This window comes from Phodopus roborovskii, unplaced genomic scaffold (genome assembly GCF_943737965.1).
Source record: "Phodopus roborovskii unplaced genomic scaffold, PHOROB, whole genome shotgun sequence".
NCBI lineage: Eukaryota > Metazoa > Chordata > Mammalia > Rodentia > Cricetidae > Phodopus > Phodopus roborovskii.
The window spans coordinates 1,223,169-1,244,355 of NW_026126567.1; the positions used below are offsets into that span (position 1 = coordinate 1,223,169).

Below are 21,187 nucleotides of genomic sequence, written 5' to 3' on the forward strand. Positions count from 1 at the left end.
TTCTTCAACTCTGAAGTTTCATAAGAGAATTATACAAAAGTCCAAGCAATCTAGAGGCATCAGTTTTGTTCTACATTTTCATGTATGTAATCAGGATTTATTTTAAATTCCTGTCTGCTTTGGTTGTTTTAGCAGTATTTCTTGCCACAACATAACCATATCCTTACATGGAGAGAGCTAACCCTGCTGTGCTGGGATCGGCTCAACATGTAGGTTTGCCATCCCTGTGAAATCAGTCATCGCCACTTCTTCCATTGCAGGCTTCCTGACACGGGCAGTACGTATGCTCTCACACACGCCTGCTCTGTGGCCCTTTAGTAAAGGCACTGGGGTAGGTGTCCTTCTGAGCTCCCACCATGGATGTTGTTGGGAATCAGACCTTAATCTCTTCTGTTCACTTCCAAAGCCAGCTCTCAGAAGGTATAGGCGGTGTGTGTGTGTGTGTGTGTGTGTGTGTGTGTGTGTGTGTGTGTCCGTGCGTGTGTCCGTGCGTGTGCCCGTCCCCATCCGTCCGTCCGTCCTGGAGGGCTAGCAGACATTGAGCTTGCTCTACCATTGTGCTGCTTTTCGTCCCTTGGGGTCCTGTCTTGAGAAGTCACAGGGGCAGGCAGGCCATGCTCACAAGATAACTAGAGAGAGAGAGAGAAGTTGGGAAGGAGGCATCAGGTCTTGTAGCAGGTCTGGAGCCAGCATGGCTGGCTGCTTATGTTGTGGCAACAGAGATGTGATCTCTCTCCCCAAGCTGCTAAGACCCAGGGTCCACCCTGCCTGGAATCCTCACACTGCATGGGTTGTACTGTTTCCATGTGACCTTTAGCACTTTTTTATTTTTTGATTTTGATTATTTATTATGTGAGGTTTATTGTGTGTTAACATGTTTTAACTTATTGTTTTACCATACATACCTCCCAAGTAGCTAGGATTATGGGCCCGAACTCAATGACAACATCTTACTAGAGATCTCTGTAGCTTCTTGGAGAGATCTTCATGATAAGGAAGGCTCTAACCAAAAGCCAGCAAGGCCCAAGGTTACAAGGAGATTGGGAGAAACTAAATCTTATCAGTGCTTGGTGACCAAACTTTCCCTCGCTGAGATTTGCAATGTCCCCAGCCTAATCAAAACCTGGAATGCAGCTGCCGAGAGACCTTGAGCCAGACTACTGTGCCGGGCTGAGCATTGGGTCCCTGACCCAGAGAAATTGACTGTGAGATGACAAATGGTATAAGCTACTCACTCCATCATGTGTGCCTTGTCACATGGCAGCATATAGTAGCTGATGTATGGGCTCTGGGTGTTGTTTGAAGCTTTATGATGATACTGTTTCTCAACCCTTTGATATAGAACGTAGTATTTCCCCCATTGCCTATGTATAGTCCATCTTTCCAAAAGAGGATATCAAATTGCTTTAAATTGTTTTCAGTTACATTGATTGATTGGAGGTTGTGAGTTTGCACTTGTTGGGAGAATAGCTTTGAGGAATCAGGTCTCTTCCACTGTGTGAAGCCTGGGAATTGAACTCAGGTTATCAGGCTTGGCAGCAATTGCCTTTACCTACCAAACCATCTCAGTGGCCCTCAAAGTGATTTCAAAGTAAAGATGTTTTTATTGACAAAAATACCCCTCCATAAAAACTGTCTGTAGTTTGTGGTAGGAAGTCTGTCCTTTATTTTTTCAAGTGTTCAACTTCCTATAGAAAGCTTCCTGACTGGAAGGCAGCAAGCAGAAGCCTGTGAGTGCTAGCTCAGATTCTGCCCCTAGAAGCCAGTGGTCCAGGAGTAGCTAGTTAAGTGGGCATAGGCAGGGTTGACCTTTGGCGGTTCCCAAAGGCAGTGCCCTTGTATTGTCCTGTAAGTATACTCCTTTCAGTTGATGGGTTGTCTTTGTTGTTAAGATGTTGCTGGTAAAGCTGATGATTGAGGCCACATGTAGGGTGCAGAAAGGCTGTTAAATGTCCCGTGGAGAGGAAGTTGGTTCTGTTTGCAGCTTTCCAACTTCTTTATGGCTGTCACCAGCCATGTGGCAGTCTGCCCTCCCTAGTTGAACTGATGCACCAACAAGTCCTACGATCTATGTTCCCTGTGCCTTTTACCCCACGACAACTCCTTGTACTGTTGACACGGGACCGGAGGACCCTCGAGCAGTCTATCTAGTATGGAGAGGCCAGTGTCCTCTGCCCTTGATACCAGCAATGTCTGATCATTCTGAGCCTGACCACATTGGTCAATGTTTTCCCCATGTTGGCCCTAAGGGAAGGGTAGGAATAGGGGAGGCGTCAGAAGCTTGGGTTGAACAGAAGAAGGTGGTATGGCTGGCTGGCCACCCTTCCACCTGTGATAAATCAGTGCTTTCCTTTGTGGTAGGTGGCATAGGTGGGTTCTGTGCCTGAATGGTGGTGGTATTGGAAGGCACCGTGTCCCACAGCCAAATCTGACTTCTTGGAGAAGCCTTGGCTCTCCCTCATTCAGTGCTTGATGGTTTACTTTGGTACTGACATCTCTTTTGAAAACAGCCCCTGAGTTTACATGTCTGAAATGCTTCTGAGTCTGGCACATTGTGAGACCCAAGCACAGCTGCTCCTGCACCTGGGCTCCCACAGAGGTTGGGCACCTTTGCTTTGCACAGCTGTCAGAAAAGTGAAACCCTAGAGCAGAGCATCTGTAAGTCTCCTCCCTGTAGAATGAGTAAGGGCAAGGGCTGTTAACTGAGCTCACCAGACTCCAGGGTCATGTTCTCAGAGTCAGCATCACCATGCTACACAGCTTGAGACATGACAGGCCTCTTTCATGAGATCCCAGCCCGTGTCCTCAGCGCCCCCCCCCCCCCATGCAGGAATGTTCAGAGTGCTTCAGTCTTCCCACTCTTGATATTAAAACCTTTTATTTGGGGGAGGGGGGTCTAAGATAGGATTTCTCTGTGTAGCTGTAGCTGTCCTAGAACTCACTCTGTAGACCAGGCTGGCCTCAAACTCACAGAGATCCGTCTGCTGGGATTAAAGGTGTGCGCCACCAAACACCCAGCTGATAATTAGAATTTTTTTAGTCTGGGACAAGCTTTCTTTGTGTACATGTACATCTATCGATCGGTTCTCCCTGCGAGGCATCCCAAGTGCTGGGATTGCAGCTGTGTGCACCACACCTGCTTCTTTGTATATATGTGAGATTAGGGATTGAGCCCAGGGCCTGCTGCATGTTTGACATCCTTGGCTCAGTTTTCACTTTTGGTTATATTTTTTGAGACAGTATCTCTCTGTGTATCCCTGGCTGTCCTGGAACTTGCTGTGTAGATCAGGCTGGTTCACAATTCACAGATTTCTTGCCTGCCTCTACTTACTGGGATTAAAGGTGTGTGCCACCAAATCTGGCTAGTCATTAGTTTTTCTTTTGCTTCCTTGCTTGTCTGCTTGTTTTGAGACGGGGCCTCAGTCTCCCAGGCTGCCCTGGACCTCCCTCTATACCCCAGGCAGGCCTTTAATTTGTGATCTTTCTGCTTCTGGCTCCAAGTAACGGGGATTACAAGCCAGGCTACCAGACATGTTGCACCTCAGCCCTTTCCTGTCCGTTTACCTACACAGCCTGAGCTCCCTGAACGCCACTGCCTCCTGTAGTGTTGTCCTCCACGGTCAGTGGGGAAGTTCTGTCTCTGATTGGCCCTCAGATTGGGACTAGGATCCAGGATTTACTTGGAATTCCACCTTTTTGAAGGAGCCCTAGGATGGAGGTACCAGTTTGATGATGTTGGGGTGCTTTTGGTGAGTCACAGAGTCTGGGAAGGAGAAGCCCTTGATGGGCAGGAGGTGACTGGTATGCTATGATGGGCAAAAATGGGGCTGGAGTGACAGGGACTGGACTTGTGTAAACGGGACAGGACATTTGCGTAGAAGAGGCAGTGGGCTAGGCATGGCCTAGTCCAGTGCATGGAGTGGCCCCACCTGCCTTTCCAGGCCCATCTCACAGGTGTTCCACGTACATTTTCAGTGCCATCTTGTTGATGTGATGGCATTTTCATCCCATTCAGAATTCCAGCGTTCTGTACTCTCAAGACACTGAAATCTCCCATTCTCGTCCCCTCCCCCCTTTCTGAGGGTCACATGCTGGGGAACTGTCTTCATGCCTTGTCATTGTCTCTAAAGAGGCTCTCAGTTTTGTTGTTCCTGTTTTTGTCTTTTATGTATTTTTTTTTTTTTTCATGTCAGTTATTCTTCTGGGTGTACGTAACACTCATGTGCACACCACATTGTGAGTGTCTGGGTCACTTCTCTCCTCCCATTATGGGATCCAGGGATTGAGCTGGGTTGTGGTTTGCTTGGCAAGCCATCGCACTGAACTTCTTTTGTGTGTTTGAGACAGTGTCACTGTGTAGTTTTGGCAGTCTGGCCTCAGTCTGTAGGCCATTCTGGCCTGGACTTGTAGTGGTCTTCTGTTTCTGCATCCAAGTGCAGGGGTCACAAGTGTGTGCCATCATTCCTAGCCTCCCCTCTCTGTGTGATGGGAAGCCAGCTGATGACCAGGCTGCCAGTCCCGAGGGTCTGCGCAGAGGCAGGTCCTGAAAGATCTACAGAGCGTATACACACCTGCCTGCCCACCCACTGTGGCTGGTGCCTAACCATGCCATTCATAGATCACGTGACTCTGGCATCTCAAACTCAGGACCAGTTGTGAACATACAGCTGCTTTTGAAAGGCAGATTTGGAAGTATACTGCTCAGGAGACTATGGGAGCCTTCTAGAGAGCCAGCCTAGCCTTGTTGGGTGCTCTCCTGTGCTCTGTTCCCATGTTAAATTCTTCCCTTGAGAAGGAGCCCAGTCTCCTGTTACTGTTTATTGTTTCCCTCTTGGCTCAGGAAGTGTACTCAGGGGAAAAGGAAAATCAGATAACAGAGAAAGGGTTGCCTTTTGTTGTGGTCTATGGGCTTGACTCATGAATGATGGTGACGACTGGGCTAGCGTGAGAGCCTACCTGCTCCACTTTGGTGAAGGTTCAGAAGAGAAGCATTCAAGAGTAAACAGTGAGGTCTGCAAACTGTGTGTGGGGAAAAGCTGGTTTACTGTCTCCCACATACAGAAGTTGGGCTGCTCACTGCTTCATGACACTCTATGGAAGCTCCTGGGGAACCGGTGTGTTTCTAAGATTCAGTTGGCTGAAGCTTAAGCCCACATCTTCTCCTGTGGGAAAAGCCTGCCCTTTAATAGTCATCCACACAGAGACTGGAAGATGGAAACAACCTCTGTGCCCGTCACTTCCCGGCAAGGGGTTGTGTAAGGCATAGCCATGGAGGCTGGGGGCATGAGCAAGATGCCATCTTGCCAGCCACAGCAACCTGGCACTGAGCTGTCAGAAGGGTGATCATTTTCCTGGCTGTGGCCTGAGTCCAGCCCTTCCTGGGACCCCACCACACTGCCTCCAAAGCTGGCTGCCTCCCACTTTCAGTTGAAGTGGACAGCCGTGGGAAGCCTTTGATGAGAACTGAGAGGCACCACTCCACAGGCAGCACCTCTGCAGCAAGCGTTTGCACATGTAAACACTGCAGGTGTTCCCGTGACTTCTCACACTTGCTCCTGATATGCCCCTATCTTAGAGGGTCTGCACCTTGTGAGTGGTACCCTCCTGCCACTCAGCTGCACTTAACCCCCTCAAGGAGTTCTTGTAACCTTTAGCATCCAAGAGCTTGTGCAAGTAGCGCACCTTTGGTTTCTTACCCCCTTGAGTACTCGGGGCTGTGGATGTAGTGTGGTGTCAGTGTACATGAGTAGTGTGCTTGAGTGCTGGAGTTCAGCCTCAGAACCCTTACCAGCACCACCCACTCCCAAAAAAGGCACCAGCTGGGTGGAAGGCTCATCTGAGCTCTTAACTTTAACTCTCTTGGCACATAGCGTTAACCCCATCTCATGTGTTCTTGAAAGGCAGCCCTAGGGGTAGAACCAGGGCCTAGCATGTGCTGGGTAAGGACTTTGCCACCTTGTTGTACCATGTGTGCCCCATCTCCCCCCCCCAGCTCAACAGAAGCTTCATCTCTGAGCAAAAGCAGGGTCCTGGGGCTCTCATCCCTGAAATAGTCTCCTTGGCAAGAAGGGCTGAGGGGCGTGGCTGTCCGCATCGGCATGTGCTGACACAGATGGGCTGGGTGCTGCAGGGGCGAGGGTGTTTGGCCACAGGTGCCCCATAGTGACTTCCCCAGGCCAGCACGCCTCAGCAGTGGCCTGTGACCCCATGTGTGTTTGCAACACCACATCATCACCCCAGGAGCCCTAAGGAAAGCATCTCATTCATTTGGACCTTCCCCATAGAGTGTTGTGTGCCCTGTAGTGAGGCTGTGGCAGTGTGGGCTGAAGGTGGCACTGAGGAGGCAAATGGCCAGTGAGGGGTGAGCCTCAAGGACTTTCTGCTCAGTGATGTAAGCCGGGCGCAGGACACACACCGCATAGACAGAAGGCAGGGAGGTGGATGCTAGGAGAAGGACAAGAGTGTTTAATGGAAGTGTGCTGCACCAGCAACTTCCCACCTACCAGAGACCCCAGAAAGACTGGAGTGCCTTTGCCACCTGTAACTCGTCGTCGTTCCCCCCCCCCATATAGACAGGGCTGTGGTCCCCTGAAGGACAACCCTGGATGCATCCTCTCTCTCTCTCTCTCTCTCTCTCTCTCTCTCTCTCTCTCTCTCTCTCTCTCTCTGTATGTGTGTATGTGTGTGCGCGCGCGCGAGTATACGCGATATGGTATGCACATGGAGAATGGGGCAGGCAAGTAACTCCCGAATTGTGGTTGTAGTGACTGGGAAGCAGCTTGTGTTCGGTACTGTGTTTGGGAGGGAAGTCTGGATTTCCTTGCTTTTCAGATCATTGTGTTTAAGAAACAATGAAATAGTTACTGCAGTCATTTTTCCCAAGGAATTGCATACACTGTTATTCTTTTGTCAGACTCTTACTAAGCGCCTGCCTGTTGGTGCTGGGCATTGTGCCTGGTGTGGAAGTGACATGGCAGCCCAAAGCCTGGGGCTTGCCTGAACACCTGGACATGTCACCTGAACTGCAGCTTTGCAGAAGAAAGGCTGTAAGTGAACATGGCTGCACAGTTGGGGTTGAGGCAGAGGTTGTGGGGTTTGCCCTGGATTCCCTCTGGCTGGAGTCCTCCCTGTTGTCTCTCAGAAGAGACAAAATTGGGAACATCAGAGGTATGCTGATGGAGAGAAGGTGCTGCAAGAGGAGAGCACGTGGCCAGGGGACGTTCCTAGCGCTGAGGGTGGCAAGTGAAGGTGAAGGCTGCAGTGTGGCCATGCCCATTAGTGTGACAAGAACGGTGCTTGAGGTGCAGAGCCCGTGGGCCCCAGTGCCTCTGGGGTGTGTGTGTGTGCGTGTGTGTGTGAGAGAGAGACAGAGACAGAGGCAGAGAGAAAGATCAGTATACCAGCAAACCAGAGATCCCATAAAGGCCCAGAGGTGCTCTGTGTCAGGCATAGTACAGTACAGGTAGAGAGTGTGTCTGTCTGTTGGGAAGGGCATGCCGATGCCATGGGGGAAGAGGGCTCTAAAGGGTACAGAGTCTAGGATGGCCTCAGACTGTGGCTGTACAGGAGTGTGCCACCATACCCAACTACCTGGAAAATCTTAAAACCAATCTTGTGTTTCCTCTTAAATACGGGTGGTATAGAAAGTGCCCCCTACCCACTTGCCTGGCTTGTGCAAGGCTCTGGATTCCATCCCTAATGTAGAAGAGGTGACTGTTTAAATTGAAGCCACACAGAATATGTACACATGTCGCTTATTTAAACAGTTAGAAATAGGACTTGTCCTTGGTGCAGAATGGGTTGTCTGCTTTCCCTTTTATTTTTATTTTACTTTGCAGTGCTGTTGGGCTTTATGCATCTCAGCGTTCTGCCACTGAGCCATATTCCCAGTGAAATGAGTACCTGGAGGGCACATCACAGTAGAGAACTGTCCATCATCCTGTGTTCCTGCAGCTTTCATTGCCTAGTAACACTCACATGCAAGCAGAACCAGACTGTGTCCTAGAGGTACTACTGGAGGACCTACCCACCCCCACCCCCCACTGCCACCCATGCTTTCTTCTTGGGGTCAGCTGCCTGCCACTTGGCACTTCCTTTCCTGGGTCCTGGTCACTGTCATACCTGTAAGGGCTCTGACTCTCTTCTCTAGAAGCTTATCTTGAGCTACTGACTTCCACTATCCTTTCCTTGGACTCAGACCAGCTCAGTGCTACCTCATCATCCACTGGCATCTGGTAAGACATCCTTCCTGCTTCTGGATAAACCCCTGTCCCAGGTTGCTTTTTCTCTGCTTTTCCGTTGCCAAGCATGACAGTATGCTCCTGCTGGGTGGAGTGGCTCATGCAGGTGGTGGCTGTGTGTAGTGGGGAAATTCTCTGTATTACTTGTGTCCCTGGATCCTCAGAGGTGCATACCTCACCTTCTAAGTGGAGTGGAAGGTAAGGCAATGGCAGGGCCTTGCCGGATGCCCAGGTCCCCAGCTTGGAACAGGCTTCTTCCTCCCTGGTACTGTTGTCAGGCATGTTGAGTTTTATCAGGGGAAATGTCGCCATGTATAAGAACATCCTTCCATGCTTCGCTGTCCTGGGAGGTGATTTGTTTACTCCATGTTGTCTCTTATTCCACATGGAAGAAAAAGTTCTGCACTTGGCAGTGGACTTGATAGATAATGGATATGTGTCCTTTTAGTTTAGCTTCAGAGCTTTCCTAGCCTGCATCCTAGTCTGAATCAGTGACCTGGGGGCCAGGCCTGTGTACTTACTGTCTTCAGACAGCTGTGTGGGTACTCGTGGGGTTCTGTTCACCCAGAGCAAGCTGGCTCCCTGAGACCCTGCTCTCTTTGTCTTTGGAGAGGAAATGGGGAAGGGGGAAGGGTGTCTCAAGACAGGATCTTGTGTGGCCCAGGCTACCCCTGATGTATTGGCTGTGTAGCCAAGGATGGCCATGAACTCTTCTCTTACCTCCACCGTCTGAGTACTAGGATGACTGGCATAAGCCTTCTTCCCGGAGTGCTTCCTTACAGACACGTAACTGAGCAGTGAAGCACACTGTGTCCTGTGGGAGTGGGAGTGATACGTGACAGCTCAATGGCAGTCTATGAAACAGAACTTCTACCCTCACTCTTCCCTTGTCTTCCCATGGCACTGGTGACTTTAGGGTATTTCCTGAAGCTCTGGCCCTGCCTTTAGCTAGAAATGTTCACTCCCCCCAGCAGACCCAGAGAGGCCCCGATGTCTCAGCAGACCTTGCTTTGGGTCTGGTATGGTAGCAGCTTACCATGACCTGGCCCATGGAAAGTAGCTCATTCTCCCCACGCTGTAGCCTTAGCAAGGCCACCCTGACGCGGGCTCACAGTGAGCTTGCTGTTTGAAATTCCCGAGGTCACTCAAGGATGCTGAAGCTTTCCCACGAAGAACAACTTCTCACCAGCAAATGTTATCATGGGGTTTTATCCAGGAGCACAAACCTATCTGGCCTGGCAGGCTAGTCCATTGAGAGAAAGAAGGAGTTCCTATTCCCATCCTGGACCTTTTGTTTTGTTAAATATTTATAGGCCACTTTCCCAGCCTCCCTCCCCCCCACAAAACACCAGTTTATCAAAAATGCCCTTGTGAATAGAAACGTCTGCATGTGACCCAAGCTTTGCAGTAGGCTGTCCCATGTACACATAGTGACACAGTGAGTGTTTCCTGTGAACAGGGAACCTTCCGGGTCCCACCATTGTTGTCCAACCTTTGCCTGGAAAAAACCAAAAATTATTTACTAGGGACGGGTTTGTGTTTGTTTAGGGCTTTGCTGGGAATTGCCTGGCTGAGGCATCCCAGGGACGTGGTGTTGGCAGCCCAGTGTTGGGGGTGGCAGCACCCCTTGCTCATCCTGGGCAGCACTGGAGATGTGGTGGGAAGTGTTGACTTGCCTCTGTGATGGAACAGTGCTGTCACCTGGTTAGGGCCAGTTCTGGGGTGGGAAGCAGGGAGCTCTAACTGATTTGGCAGCCCTCATACAGGTAGCTAAAACATAGTGTTTGCTTTCCTGGGGGCTAGGGTCTGGAGTCTAAACTAGACTTCTGGGTAGATGGGCATAACAAAAACCAAAAACAAACAAGCAAAAATCAAAAACAAAACAAAAAAACAAGTGCTGTAATGCCATCACTGGTACTGTTGGTGTCCCTGTGCCTGTGTCCTTGGCCCCTCTTTTTGGTTTGCATAGCTCTGGATGTCCATAGCCAATGTTGGCACCCCTCCGCCTTCCACAGCTAAGCCCATGACTGCCTAGCCATGTTTCCTGCACCAGTAGATTCTGGGTTCCTCCAGCATACTGTGCAGCACCTAGTATATCACCAGGCTCACTAGCAAGGGGTCCTACCCTGTAGCTGGTAGCATCCAGTAGAGGAGAGAACCTGGGGTGTAGTGCTGGCATGGCTGGACAGTGTCATGTCACAGGTACTGCAGAACACAGAACACAGCAGTGTCAGCTGAGTGGCCTGCCATAACATTCCTAATGAACACAGCATAAGCTGGCAGAACTAGAGACCAAATCGTGGAACTTAACTTTGTAATTAACATTGCTACATCAGCAGTGGTAGGGCGGTTGAGGAACAGCCATTCAGCTTCTTCAAGGGTATCCTTGTGGTTTCTTGTTTGCTTTGTTTTTGTCAACTTGACACAAGTTAGAGTTATCTGGGCATAGGAACTTTGATTGAGAAAATGCCTTAATGCCGGATTCATGGCCAACATGATTGACATGACCCCGCCCATTGTGAGTAGTGTCACTCCTATGCAAGTGGTCCTAAGTTGTATGAAAAAGCAGGCCGAGCAAGCCAGTAAGCAGAGTTCCTCCTTTGGCTTCTTCATCATTTCCAATCTCCAGTCCTGCCTTGAGTCCCTGCCCTGACTTCCTCACTGTTGCACTCCAGCCTGAAAATTGTAAGATGAAACAAGCCCTTTCCTTCCCATGATATTTATCAGAGCAGTAGAAAGCAAAGGGCTACAGTTGAGCTTGGCACTTACGGCCAGTGTTCATCTCTGCCCTTGGAGCTGGTGAGTGAGCAGCCCCAGACCCCAGCAGATGGATTAGCTGTGCATAGGTCTTTACTGATGGACACTGAAGCTTAAATTTTGTAGGCTTTTTTTTTTTTTTTAAGTTAATTTATTTGTATGTGTATGGGTGTTTTGCCTGCAAATATGTCTTTGTGACACATGTGTGCCTGGTGCTCATGGAGGCCAGAAGAAGGTATCAGGTCCCTGGGACTGGAGTTACAGATAGCTATGAGTTGTCACAGATGCCAGGTTCTTTGGGAGAGCATCCAGTGCTCTTAACTGCTCCAGAAGCATTTTGTGTCAGGAAGTATTATAGCCATCTTTTGTAAGATGCGTGTGGAGGACCACATCTTGAGCAACAGAGTTTGCTCACCCATACTGGAACCATAACTGTTGGGCTTTGATGGCTACAGCTGTCAGTAACTGCAGACATGTTGACAGCTGGTCCAAGGTCTCCTTGGGATGTTCTGTCCCTGTTCCTGTGCAACCTCTGCTAGCCAGGCCGACCTGGAGGAGCTGGTTTCCTGTGGCGGTCAGTGTCAAGTGTCAGTGCGTGACCTCACTCAGAAGCCAGCTCTTAGCTGTTCCAGAGGCCATTTTGTGTGCATCAGGACCTGTTGTTCTACACCATGTGTGTGCATCCTGTGGCCCACAGATGGATTCATCACAGGATAGCTGTGAATGTAGGCCAACATATTATAGATGATAGTGTCATGTCCAAGTAGAGCCTGCACTGTCTGTCCATCCATCTTATGTGAGAGCATCTATTGTACTGTAGTCTATAGAGTACTGTAGTAGACTTCTCATCTGCAGTCTAGAGATGGGAAGCACACTGTCCTCCCATCTGTGTGCTCATGCCTGTCTTTCCCTCTGCCCCTTGTGAGCCTGTCAGTCATCTGTGACTCCTGTCTACATGTATGTGTAGCCTACAGTTCCTCAGGGCTGGTGCCTGGGCCTACTGATTGATGCCAGGGTGGTGGGGCCACAGGCTCCATGGGTGTTGTCACTGTCACCTCCCTGGGAGAGGACCGGCAAGTGCGAGCACCTGGGTTAGAGGTGGCTACAGGTGGTCAGACTGCAACAGCAACAGCAGAGTATGGGTTCTAAAGAGGGACGATGCAGGTGGAGAGGGGGCCTGGGCCATCCAGGCCTTGTCTCATAGCCCGATTGAGTCAGCATACCTCTGTATGTCCTGTTTGGCTCTTGACTGGGAGAGGGACAGGGGAACTTGTTGATCTCAGTGTCTTCAGGGAGCCATAGCCTGACTGGGACAAACCCAGGGCCGCTGCGACTATATGGCATGGAGCCCTGTATTCAGGGTGGGTAGGCGCTGTGGGCAGCTGAAGGCTGTGCTGCCTCCTGGATAGATAGCCCTCCCCCATTCCCGAGATGATGTTGAGAGGCAGCACCAGGGTTGCCCCAGGCAGGAAAGGACAGGCTGTAAGGCTGCCCCATGCACACAGGAGTGGAGGAGTTGGTGGCATGACCAATGGGAGGCTCACAGTGCTTCTTCCTCTGAACCCCAGACTGCCTTGTTCACTCTGGGCCATTTTGATTAGGGGTTGTGCTGAGTCACAGGGCACATGGCATGGGTGTTACTGAAGCCAGGCAAGGGTAGTATGGCTGGAGTATGGCTGGGAACAGCTGTGGCACCTTGAGTGCCTTGCCTGGTGAGGCCGAAGAGCTCACATAGCATTAGAGCCCCACCTGGCTTGTCTGTTGGGACTCACTGGGCAGACTCCAGTTCTCTGATTCTGGTCTGTTCTGCTGACTTGGGATGGGAACAGATCTAGCCTTCCTGTGGCCAGGCGTGGCCACAGAGGTCAGAACACATACCTTAGACCCTGGCGGAGTGCCCTGGCGTGATGGCAAGGGGTTCTGCAAGGTGCTTCCTCCCTTAAGCTTTTTCTCCTCCCACCACACAACGCTTGTTTCTCTTGCCAGCTCAACATGAGTGTTTCCTCGGCGTCCTGAGAGTGAGACGTGCTTGTCTGATGAGGTGGTGGCATGCCAGGCCCTTTGGATTTGAAGCAAACTATGGGTTGTTGTGACTTTGGAGAGTTGTCCTGATCTTGGGCTAACACCCAGAGCCTCCCAACCACATCCAGGACATATGGTGTGCCACTGCTCACCCAGCAGCCAGCCCCTGCCCTGTAGGGTAACCAGCACTCTGACCTGGACTGTGGGTGTCACTCAAGGGAATGGCGTGGTTTATGCTTATGAGCAAGGGTCTCTGTGGTACAGAGACAGGCTCATCAGAACTGTTGGCCACTGTGCAGGTGCGTTCTAGTTGCTGTGCAGAGAGAGCTCTGGCCTGTGCCCAGGGCCGCCATCCTTCATCTGTCTGTTGATACCACCACATTTGAAATTTTTATGACAGGTAGGTGTCAGGCTACCCAGGTTCCATGCTGAGGCCACCACACTCGTTGCACGATGCCTAGACAGTTAGGGAAAGCTAAATGGAAGAAGGGGCACTGGGCACTGGCCACAGCCTCTTGGCTACAGGTGGATACATGTGGACTTATACCACCCCACTGCCGAGGTAACTGAGGGCCTTGGCAAAACCCTCTGTGATAGTCATTCTCCCCCTCCCCCCCTCCCCCGTGAGGTCCAAAATTAAATGATTCTTATTATCCCTGCAATTGTAGCTAGCCACTGTGCCACTTGTGTAGTGTACTGTGGAGAGATGGGTCCATGTTTGGTACCCTGCAGGACTTTATAGCATGGTGGCCCTGCAGGCAGAGCCCAGTACTGATGCCAAGGTCTGGAGTACCCTCAGAGCCAGAAGACCCTCAGGGAAAAGGTCCACCCTGAGGAGGCTGGAGGGGGCAGGCATAGTGCTTATGTGGGATGTGCATGAGTGGTGAGCGACAGTCTGTGTGTTCCGGCAGGCCTCCCTGAGCAGTACTACAGCCTCACCTGGTTCCTGAGCCCTGTCCTTGGCCTCATCTTCACACCACTTATTGGCTCTGCAAGTGACCGCTGTACCCTGAGTTGGGGCCGCCGGCGGCCCTTCATCCTCGTGCTGTGTGTGGGGGTCCTCATCGGTGTTGCACTTTTCCTCAACGGCTCTGCCATCGGTGAGTGACTGCTGAGTTTATACTAGTGCACGCTTTGGGGGCCTTATCGGATGACTTCTCTGGGTCACCGTGTGCAGGGACCAGTTTGGACCAGCTGGGCCCGCTGAGGGCTGCCTGGTAGAGACTGCAGCAGGGAGTTTGGTAGAAGAAGAGCTGGCCCCACATGGGAAAGCCAGAGGAACCTGTTCACAGGGAAACGCTTCCTGTTGTGATGGCTTGTTTTTAATGCGTATCTGACACCACGTCCTGTTTCCAGAGTGATTTCAGAAATTATCTTTTCCTTTTCTGTTCTCCTCTTCTCAGACGGGCAGTGAGAATGTCCAGAACCCAGTTTGCTGTTGCTTTCTTGGTTCATGCCTGCCTCGTGTGTTGTTTTGCCTCTTTCTGTTGTTTTGTTTTTAATTAAAGCCACTCTGTGTGAGAAAATATGTTCTGCCTTGCGGGCACCCTTCAGAACCGGGGAAAACAAGCCTTGTTTTCTTGGCTCTGCGGGTGAAGGAGTGCCTTGTGGGTTCTGAAGCACAGGTCTGCCCAAGTCCAGTGGCAGCGTGGCTGTGGGCAGAGAGGCCCCAGAAGACCACCACTCCTTGGGGAGTCACAGCTTCCTGGGGCCAGCACAGGGACAGTTCCTCTCCTGGCCTGTCTCCTTGCTGACTCATACCTGTACAAAGCAGCCTCCTCTACCAGGAACAGCTCCCACCTCGGAGTCTGGGTTGCCACTTTCCTGTCTTTTGCTGCTTGCCACCTCCAAGTATTCCTTTACTTTCCCATATACAGTGGCATGTATGAAGAGCATTCCTGGGTGGCCCTGGCCACAGGTGACCCACATACAGCCAGCCTGGAGTCACTAGCCACACTCTTCTCCTGCCAGTGGGGCCTCCTGGGCAACCCAAGAGCCAGCATGTCAAGGTTCAGTCAGAGGACAGTACTTCACGGCCAGACCTGTCTTTGTTGCACTCCTAGTCCAGCAGGTTGGCACCAGTGAGAGCAGCCCAAGGCTTGGGCCTGGGGATTGATCTCTGGGTCCAGGCAGCCTCCTCAGAGGCTCACCTCACACTGCCTGCTGAGGCTGCATGCCTTCCTACTTAAGGTCCTTGTGTACTCAAAGCCTGTTGTCTACCTTGGATGCTGAGGCAGAGCCAGCCAGCTCAGGAAGCAGCACAGGGAGTGTGGGTTGTTGGGAAGAGGAGGCGATGGCATCCCCAGGGAAGTAGAGGCGATGGCATCCCCAGGGAAGTAGAGGCGGTGGCCACTGGTGCTCATGGATGGAGGAGGAGGAACCGTGAGGGAGGGAGGGAGATAGAGCTTAGTGGGAGTGGGAAGCATTGCTGCTCTTGCAGAAAACCCAAGTTAAATTCCCAGCATCCACGCGGTAGCTTACAGCCATCCGTAACCCCAGTTCCCAAAGATCTAATGCCGTCTTCTGACCTGTGCAGGCATCAAGCATGCACGAGACTCACACCCATACCTACAGGCAAAAGGTCCATAATAAAATAAGTATTTTTTTTTTATAAGAGGGAGCTCTTGGGGACGGAACACAGAAGCCACAGAAATGGGGTGAAGCTTACAGCTGTCCTGAAGGCATCTGCCTCGGGAGCCTGACAGCTGGCACTGGAATCTGACTGCTTCCCCATGCTCTGTCCAGGTCTGGCGCTCGGCGATGTTCCCAACCGGCAGCCCATTGGCATTGTCCTCACGGTGCTGGGAGTGGTGGTCCTGGATTTCAGTGCCGATGCAACTGAGGGGCCCATCCGTGCCTACCTGCTAGATGTGGTAGACAGCGAGGAGCAAGATATGGCCCTCAACATCCATGCCTTCTCTGCTGGTAAAGCCCATGCTAGGCCCAAGGTGGGAGGGGTGACTCTGTACTCCTTAGTGGCAGTGACCAGAAAGGGGACCTTAGGAAGCACCGTGACCCATTCCTGGCCCATGAATGAACCCAGCAAGGTTAAGGGACTGAGGAGCAGAGCTAGGAGAGAGTAAAGCCTGTCTGGACGACATGTCTGCCAGGTAGATGTGAGGGCCCCACACTGACACTGCCTGGGGAACACACAGCTGGGCAGGGGTTGCTTCCAGCCCTGAGACTCCTTTTGTTATTTCTGACTGGGAATGTTCGGCCTGTCTTCAGATCTGTGCCGTCATCTGAGTTGTGTTGTTGTATCCATCTCAGCTGTCCTTTCGTTCTCCATCTCACTGACTTGCCACGAAACCCGTTCCCCCAGTGTAAGGGAAACCCCTGTGTCGCTTGTCTTCCTACAGGCCTTGGCGGCGCCATCGGCTATGTACTGGGTGGGCGGGACTGGACGCAGACCTTCCTGGGGGACTGGTTCCGCACGCAGAACCAGGTGCTGTTCTTCTTCGCCGCCATCGTCTTCTCAGTGTCAGTGGCCCTGCATCTCTTCAGCATCGAGGAGGAACAGTACAGCCCACAGCAGGACCGCAGTCCTGAAGATGGCACCCTGCCCAGCACCAGTGTCCAGCCTAGCGCCCCAGCCCCCGCCACCCGCCTCAGCTCCCTCGGCGGGGGTGTGCAGGACGGCAGCCCCCCATTCCCAGATGAGGTGCAGTCAGAGCACGAGCTGTCCTTGGACTACCTCGATGTGGACATCGTGCGCAGCAAGAGTGATTCAGTGCTGCACATGCCCGATGCCACCCTGGACATGGAGCCTGAACTGCTCTTCCTGCACGACATAGAGCCCTCCATCTTCCACGATGCTTCCTATCCCAGCACCCCCCGGAGCACCAGCCAGGAGCTCCTGCGGGCCAAGCTGCCTCGCCTGTCTACGTTCCTCAGGGAGTCCACCACGGAGGACGACACCCTGCTTGATAGTCACTTGAATGAAGCTAAAGTCCCAAACGGGAGAGGCTCCCCACCCATGGACTTGAAGCCTTCGGCCACATCCAGTTCCATGAGACGGCGTAGGCACATGTTCCACAGACAGGCTTCTAGCACCTTCTCCTACTATGGCAAGATTGGGTCCCACTGCTACCGCTACCGCCGGGCCAACGCAGTGGTCCTGATCAAGCCATCTCGAAGCATGAGTGACCTGTATGACCTGCAGCAGCGGCAGAGGTCCCGGCACCGCAACCAGAGCGGGGCCACTGCCTCCAGTGGGGACACGGAGAGCGAGGAGGGCGAGTCAGAGACCACTGTGCGCCTGTTGTGGCTGTCCATGCTGAAGATGCCCAAGGAACTGATGCGGCTCTGCCTCTGCCACCTTCTCACTTGGTTCTCCGTCATCACAGAAGCTGTCTTCTACACCGACTTCATGGGCCGGGTAATCTTCGAGGGGGACCCCCAGGTGAGCACCCTATGGCCAGCAGCTCTACTGTACCAGAAAACTAGGCAGTCTCCATGTGTGGGGCTTCCTGGGAGCCTGCATGCACTGCCCTTGGGCTCACACGCCAGTGTGGGACAGCTGGCCAGAGCACACGTCAGTGTTACGGTCAGTCGTGCAGACTTAGTCAGAGATGTGGTGGTAGGGTCTGTGGTGACCGTGTGTGAATGCCAGGTGCTTTCACACACAAATCGTGAATGGAGTGTTGATTCAGCTTTGAAAGTCGTATTTCCTGCCAGCCCCTGCTAGTGGTTCTGGGCTTACCCCATGGTGTGTAGGTGGTCACAGTGGTCTGTTATACCTTTCTCGGGGACCAGCATGTCATCTCAGAGAAGGCAGACTCACTTCTGCCAGTCCAGACCAGCCCTGTTTCAGGGCCACAGGCAGAGTTCCACCTCTCCTTGAGGGAAACAGTCATGTGTGGACTGCTAGGGACTGGAAGGAGTTTTCCAGATACTGACCTGGACTTGGGTTGATTCTCCTGCTCCTCACTAGAGTATCTGTCACCTTTCAATCTGCCTGTGTGGGACTGCAGAGTAATCTCCTCTGCCCTGAGGGTGGCAAATGTACTCAGCCTCCTCTCTCTGCAACAGGCATCCTCCAACTCCACCAAATGGCATGACTACAATGCCGGCGTGAAGATGGGCTGCAGGGGCCTGGTCATCTACGCTGCTACCGGTGCTATCTGCTCAGGTGAGAATCGGGGCCCTGACTTCTGCCTCGGGAGAGGAAAAGTCATTAAAGTAGTTGCTGTGGCCTGGGATCACATGTTTCTTAGGCTTGGAGGACATCTTATGTGCTGTCCATGACACTGTCCAGCGTGAATGGAACCTGTGTATTATCGTGTTGTCCCTGCCATGCCAACCCCACCTGGGGCCCAGCAGTCTGAGGGGCAGCAGAGCAGGAATAGGATCCCTGAGGAGTGGGGTGATGGGTTCTCATCCTAAGGCAGCATGCCTCACTCGCTTCCTAAACTTGGAAGAGTTGGGATTGTAGTCTCCTCCCTTAGCTGCCTACACTCAGTCTGAACTTGGAATGGAAGTTGACTTTGCCTAATCTGTAGGTGTGAAGAGGGTTAGGGTGAGTCAGGTCAGCCAAGTGTCAGGGTAACAGAGATTCCTCCTGGAGGAGATGGTGCCTGGGAGGACCCAATCAGAAGGCAGGATCCTGAGGCTGGCCAGAATGACAAGGGAAGGGCCAGACAAAGGCAGTCAGCAGCCCAGGAAGGCCACAGAGAGCTGGCTTCTTTTAGAAGAGCTGGAGCCTCCAGGAATCCAGGTGGGCATGGGGCTGCATGGTTCAGGGGGACTGGTCTTTAGATGCCTGAAGGCCTAGGTTCAACCAGAGGGAGGCAGTAATGGGGTACGGGGTGTGAGGGCAACAGCCAAGTCATGATCCTTGTGACCCTCTCTGCAGCCTTGCTACAGAAGTACCTGGACAACTATGACCTGAGCATCAGAATCATCTATGTGTTGGGAACACTGGGCTTCTCCGTGGGCACAGCTGTGATGGCCATGTTTCCCAACGTTTATGTGGCCATGGTCACCATCAGCACCATGGGCATCATCTCCATGAGCATCTCCTACTGCCCCTACGCCCTCCTAGGGCACTATCACGACATCAAGGAGGTACAGACAGTCTGGGGGTGCTGAGTAGAGGTGGTGATGGGGTCACCTCATAGCCCTGCTGGACCTTAGATCTGGTTAGTTTTCAGACCATGGGGCCCACATCCTGTGCTCAGTGCCCTGCCGCCATTCCCTCTATCTTCCCTTCTGATGAAGGCAGCATCTTCTGCTCTCCTAGTCATTCCTTGGCCACAGGGTCTTCTCTGGCCACCCATGTCCTAGGAGCTATCACAGCTCCTAGGAACAAGAGGCTGCCCTGCCCCATGCCCGTCACCATCACATCCCCCACTAGCTCACTGGTTGGTTGGGCCCAGCTCTAGCAGCTGGCCTCAGTGTCCTCCTCTTGCAGCATTTGAAGAGTTACTCTGTTAGCCACTGCATCTGAGGTTTGGAACTAGGTGTAATGGAGCAGTTACATACCTAGCACTAGGGAGGGGAAGGCCAGAGGATCAGGACTTCCAGATCCTCCTCAGCAAGTTCAAGGCTAGCCTGGTCTACTTATTTATGACCCTGATTTTAAAAAAGTATATTAAAAAAGCAAGCAAGCAAGCAAGCAGCTGGGCATAGTGGCATATAACTTTAATCCCATTACTAATTAAAGCAAAGTTAATTTGCTCCATAGGTACACGCCACACCCACTCCTAATCAAGGTGATGGTGTTTTGTAGATAAACTCTGCAGGTTTCATAACTGTCGAGGCTGAGCTACTTAACGGCATTTCAGAAGTGTGTCATACAGAACCGCCCAGACCAGGAAAGATGGGGACAGAGTCTACAAGCCCCTTCTCCCTCTGCTGCCCTGTGTGTTCTCCCTTGCACTTGCATCTGACCTCCCTGCAACAAGACTGGCATCTTCAGGTCCACCGTTTTGTGTGCCTTGAGTAACATGGCAGGGCTTACCGCTGGTCCCAGGCCTCTGTGGCCTGAGGTAGTGGATTGTGGATTATAGTCTCTTGACATTCTTCCCCTAAGTGGGTGTTCTTGGAACCCAGGGCCTCCCGTCCTATCTTTATTGTTGCCCAATGGCCACGTGTGTGCATGTGCTATGCGACTGGCGGGTCTCTCCGTCCTTGGACAGATGTTATGCATTCCTCTTTAAAGCAGGTCTGTAGTAAGTCTTGACGTCCAGCGGCATGCACTCCTCAGCTATGATTCAGGGTCACTCCAGCTGTCCCATTGTAGCCCAGCCTGGCCCCCAACTCACAGAAATCCTATCGTCTCCCCCAGTGAGTGATAGGATTACAGACACAGACTGCCACATACATCTAGAGAAACAAGTTACTGCTTGTTTTTGAGACAGGGACTTAATAGTCAGCATCCCTGACTGGCCTGGAACTTAAAACGATCCACCTGCCTCCATGTGTGCAACCACACCTAGCTACTCCCCCCTCCCTCCCCCCCTCTCTGTCTGTAAAGATCTTTCTAAGGTCTCAGGGAGATATAGATTAGTGGATAAAGTTGGTGTCCAAGTATAAGGACCTGATTTCAGATTCCCCAGCACCTGTGTAAGGCCCTGGGTATGGTAACATGTACATATAATTATAACCCAGTGCCAAGTAAGTGGGCAGAGACAGAAGGTCCCTGGGTGAGCAGCCCTTTCTCAGAGAAGGAGGTAGAGAGGGTTAGAAGACAAAACACCTGATCTTGGCCTATGTCTCCAGGTGTGGGTGTGGGTGTGCTTTTTCTCTTCTTTTCTCTTTTTCTTTCTTTTTCTTTTTTGTTTGTTTGTTTTTGTTGTTGTTTTTTAAGATAAGGTTTCTCTGTGTAGCCCTGGCTATCCTGAAATTCACTGCAGATCAGACTGACCTTGAACTCACCTGCCTCTGTCCCTCAGCTCACACGGAGATTTTTTTATGGTTTATGTCTTGATTTCTATTTTGAACCCAAAGATTATTTGGAAGTACGTTGGTTGATTTTTGTGAGATTTAGGCGGTTTTGATGATGGTCATGGTGGATTGGTTTGTAATAATCAAAGTCAGAGAACGTACATGTGTATGATCTCACTCCTTACATTAACTGATCACTCAGGCTGTGGCCCAGCATGTCCTATATCTTGTGAAATGTGGCCTCACTGTGTCCGTTGGGTAAGGTGGGGTCTGTCTGTTGT

At 51.8% G+C, this 21,187-nt stretch overlaps 2 protein-coding genes across 2 annotated transcripts in view; one reads left to right on the forward strand and one right to left on the reverse strand.

The window, feature by feature from the left end:
• Positions 1–21,187, reverse strand: part of Psca (prostate stem cell antigen) — a 1,185,392-nt gene that overhangs the window by 1,013,669 nt on the left and 150,536 nt on the right. The window lies entirely within an intron of this gene.
• Positions 1–21,187, forward strand: part of Slc45a4 (solute carrier family 45 member 4) — a 64,062-nt gene that overhangs the window by 40,488 nt on the left and 2,387 nt on the right. The window contains exons 3-7 of the mRNA XM_051202686.1: positions 13,931–14,119; positions 15,765–15,944; positions 16,379–17,421; positions 18,051–18,150; positions 18,874–19,085. Coding sequence (XP_051058643.1) covers positions 13,931–14,119; positions 15,765–15,944; positions 16,379–17,421; positions 18,051–18,150; positions 18,874–19,085 — 1,724 coding nt within the window. The remainder of the gene's footprint in view (positions 1–13,930; positions 14,120–15,764; positions 15,945–16,378; positions 17,422–18,050; positions 18,151–18,873; positions 19,086–21,187) is intronic.